Below are 3,909 nucleotides of genomic sequence, written 5' to 3'. Positions count from 1 at the left end.
AAAACGGCAGCAGCGACTACAAAAGAAGACCAGGCCGAGGTAGAAAAACAACAACTCGAACTGACCGACATATCGAATTTGCTGTTCTTCGAGATCGCCAAGTCACTCTGCGAGAGCTTCAAGCAGACTTGACTGTCGTGACTGGCCAGCCTGTGTCACATTCCCTCATTAGTAGACGCCTATCAGAGAAAGGTCTCAATGCTCGACGACCTCGTAAAAATCCACACTGAGTTTTTCGATGAGAGAGTGGCTTCATGCTAATGACGTCACTGTTCTTGAGTGGCCGTCTCGCTCTCCAGACGCCAATCCAATAGAACATCTGTGGCTCTGGTTGAAAGTGAGGGTAAATCATCTGCACCTTCGAACACCAGCCGATCTCTGGGCGGCAGTGCAGACAGCATGGGCGTCAATTCCTTTTGATCTTGTACAGACTCTAGTTGACAGTCTTCCGCGTCGCGTAGAAGCGATACGCAGCGCTAACGGCGGTTGGACGAAATGCTAGATAGTAGTATGTAAATATTAACGAGTTCTTGCTTATAAACCATTTACACTAAACGCCACAAATTTGTTTACTATTCTAAAATATTCACTTTACAGCACATGCGCAGACAAGATTTAGGAAGATAATGATGTTTTCCCCAACTTGGCAACTTTACATTCTCTAGTCAAGGTGTGAAGGGGTTTGAATCTAGACTCAGATAAACAGCAAATAATTTTGTAATGAAAATATAACTTAGAAGCTTCTCTGTGACTGACTAGGCTGTCAAAACACAATGAAATGTACAACAGGTAGGGTGGATTTATAATTATGCAAGAGACAGTACAAAGCGCACCCTAGCTAGCTAGCAAGCTATTTACATACTAGCAATATATCCTGTACACGCCTACTTTATGAAACATTACACCCTTATCCGGGATAATAAGCAAATTCTGCAGATTGTCGCGCCAAATTGCAGGTTGATCAGTAGTCCGTTCAGGTTTATGTAGTAGATCAGCAGTCCGACGAGTTTATGTGGAGGGAGAGGTATGGCAAAACAAGGCAGCAAGCTTTACAAAACAACGTTGCTGACTTAGCAGCGCGATACCCGATACCGCGGTAACCTCACTGACATTCCTAGCATTGTCTCACTTCTTGACTCAGTAGAGTTAGGTAGAGTTTGTAGTTTAGTTGAACCGTTCCAGCATAGCCTAGCTACTTTGTAATTCTGTAAACTTTGCACAACAAGAAATATTCTCATACTCTAGACTCTGCGCGCGCGGACAAGAGTGTAATGTTTCATAAAGTAGGCGTGTGCAGGATATATTGATATCACTTTTGTTTTTGCTGGTATGTAAATAGTAGGGTGCGCGTTGTATCCTAGAGGCTAGAAGAATACGCACCCCATTTAGCTGGGGGTGTGTATTGTACCATTGATCCCAATCGAGAACTTGTGGCATGAACTCAAAACTGCTGCCAACCATCGCGAACCGAGAACTGCGGAATTCTCTACAAGAGGCGTGGCAGCAGATTCCAGCCGCGTGTGTCCGGAACTTGGCAGAAAGTGTTCCGCGACGTCTGGACTCAATCAGGAGGGCGAGAGGCAGGAACACTCGGTACTGAGGAACTGGTGAAGGGCTTCTATTTTCCTTCGCGTTATTAAAACCGACTTTTTTAAAAGCCACTAAACAAAATGAGAGAGAGTCTAACTTACGACGCTTACGCAGTCATGACGTCATACACTTTTAGGTCTCGTTTTCCGCAATGCAAAACGTAAAGAAAACAATTTAGGGTCTACAATATTCTCAAGAAACTTAACAATCAACGCGGTAACTATTAAGTTCTTAACAATTATTGATAGTTGGTAAATTGTGACCTAATTATTGTGTTACTACATACCCACAGCGGGGTGTCCCTATAGTTTTGTCCAAGTCTGTATATTACTACAGAGCCATATACTACCTAGCCTCGTACACCCAGGCTCTCTTGCGTGCCCGGACGCGCATTTCTCAGTTACCTCCCACGCTGAGCTACAACTACCGGACACTCCACGCCCACACCTTCACTCCGCGGTGCCGTCGTAGTGTGAGGCCGTCTTCATCTCGACCACACGCAATGTCGTACCGCGTCTTCTCGCGAGACGACGGTCTCCATTACGAAGGCGAGTGGAACAGCAACTTTCAACATTCCACCCAATCAGACGCAATGACAGGCCTAGGCAGGGGCGTGTTCACAGACACCAGTTTCTATGAGGGCGAGTGGCAGCGCGGATTCCCGCATGGCTACGGCGTCTTCTCAGCAGCCGACGGATCCAAATTCGCCGGCGAATGGCGAGAAGAGCAACTGCACGGTCTGGCCGTGCTCACCAACCGTCTGAAGGGACGACAGTATGAAGGCGAGTACGTCAACGGGAAGTGGTGAGGTGCTAAGGAGGAAGAGATGGTGTGTTGATGTGGTAGACAGGTTGATGTTGCAGTGACGGGTATGGAGTGTTTGCCGTGTCGTCTGGTGAGAGGTATGCCGGACATTGGTGTAGGGACTCGTATGACGGTCTGGGGCGGTTCTATTCGCGGGACGGAACGAGCAAGGAGGTGTGTGTGTGTGTGTGTGTGTGTGTGTGTGTGTGTGTGTGTGTGTGTGCGTGCGTGCGTGCGTGTGCGTTCGTGCCTGTCTGTCTGTCATATAGTTGGTCTGTCGGTCTCTGTCTGTCTGTCTGTCTGTCTGTCTGTCTGTCTGTATGTCTGTCCATCTGTATGTCTGCCTGTTCATCTGTCCGTCTGTCTGTCCATCTGTCTGTCTGTCTGTCTGCATTTCACTTTTCATGTGTTGGATTGACTGCAGGGTGTTTGGAAGTGTGATGAGCTGGTGGAGATCGCTGACGCCTCTGATGCGGTAGGGAGAGCCGAATTGGCTGTTAAGAACGCGCAGAAGGCAGCAAAGATTGCAGATGAGAAGTCGATTGAAGCTCTAGATGCTGCTGAAATAGCAAGACAGGAACAAGGTAATACGGGTTAATTGCCACGCCTAGCGAAGTGTCTGGCGTGAAAGTCAAATTATTTCTATTTATAAGGTCGTAAAGTTTGGATCCTCTAAAGTATTATTGTTTGCATTTGTTAGTTCAATGTGATCAATCGATTTCTAACTTGAAAGCTAGATTATAAGGCAACGTTTACACACACACACACACACACACACACACACACACACACACACACACACACACACACACACACACACACACACACACACACACACGCACACACGCACACGCACACCCACACAAATTGTACATGTGATGTCCTAAAGACAGTCAAGTAATACAATCAGTTCTAACCAGATAGTGTAGGTTCACTATTGCTCTTTCACCTGCCCAGCAGTGTGGTAGGTCTATCTCTGCTTCTTTGTTAGTTGGTCTTGCTGTGTCAGCTGGATATGTAATTTGCTTCCTTTAGTGTCAGCTTGAGTAGTGCAGTGGCCTGGTGTTTTCAGGATGGGTGGTATATTATCCTATTATATTGTGCAGCTGTGTTCATTACCACTCCAGGTGTGATCTGCAATTATTGCTGTTTCTCTGTTTCTAACTTTCTATAGGCTTCTGCTGTTGTTTTACAGTGTTTGCAGTCTTAGGGGTAGTTTCTCTGCTGTAGGTCTTTCCAGCGAAACTAAATGAAGACTTACAAAGAGAGTAAGAGATCAAATGACAGCAAGGACAGAGGAAGGGCTAGTAGTAGGATAGACCTACCACACTGCTTGACAGATACTAGCAATACAAAAATACCATCTAGTTATGATCATTCGAAGTTGACCATCTCTAGCACATGAGCAATTTCGAATACAACAGCAATAAAGACACGCACCAAAAGGGGTATTTATCTAGCACACTTCTGTTTACTGTATGGTTCATAGGAATGAGTTTATCTGAAAATGTGTTC

General features: G+C 45.9%; 1 protein-coding gene across 1 annotated transcript in view; it reads left to right on the top strand.

Moving 5' to 3' along the window:
- The first annotated feature begins 2,037 nt into the window (after window positions 1–2,037).
- The window catches only part of LOC134186494 (MORN repeat-containing protein 4-like), a 3,519-nt gene continuing 1,647 nt past the window's right edge, over window positions 2,038–3,909 (top strand). The window contains exons 1-3 of the mRNA XM_062654474.1: window positions 2,038–2,394; window positions 2,454–2,568; window positions 2,819–2,978. Of these exons, the coding sequence (XP_062510458.1) occupies window positions 2,093–2,394; window positions 2,454–2,568; window positions 2,819–2,978 (577 nt within the window). The 5' untranslated portion in view covers window positions 2,038–2,092. The remainder of the gene's footprint in view (window positions 2,395–2,453; window positions 2,569–2,818; window positions 2,979–3,909) is intronic.

This window comes from Corticium candelabrum, chromosome 11 (genome assembly GCF_963422355.1).
Source record: "Corticium candelabrum chromosome 11, ooCorCand1.1, whole genome shotgun sequence".
In the NCBI taxonomy this organism is placed as follows: Eukaryota; Metazoa; Porifera; class Homoscleromorpha; order Homosclerophorida; family Plakinidae; genus Corticium; species Corticium candelabrum.
This window is presented reverse-complemented; position numbering and strand designations above follow the sequence as displayed.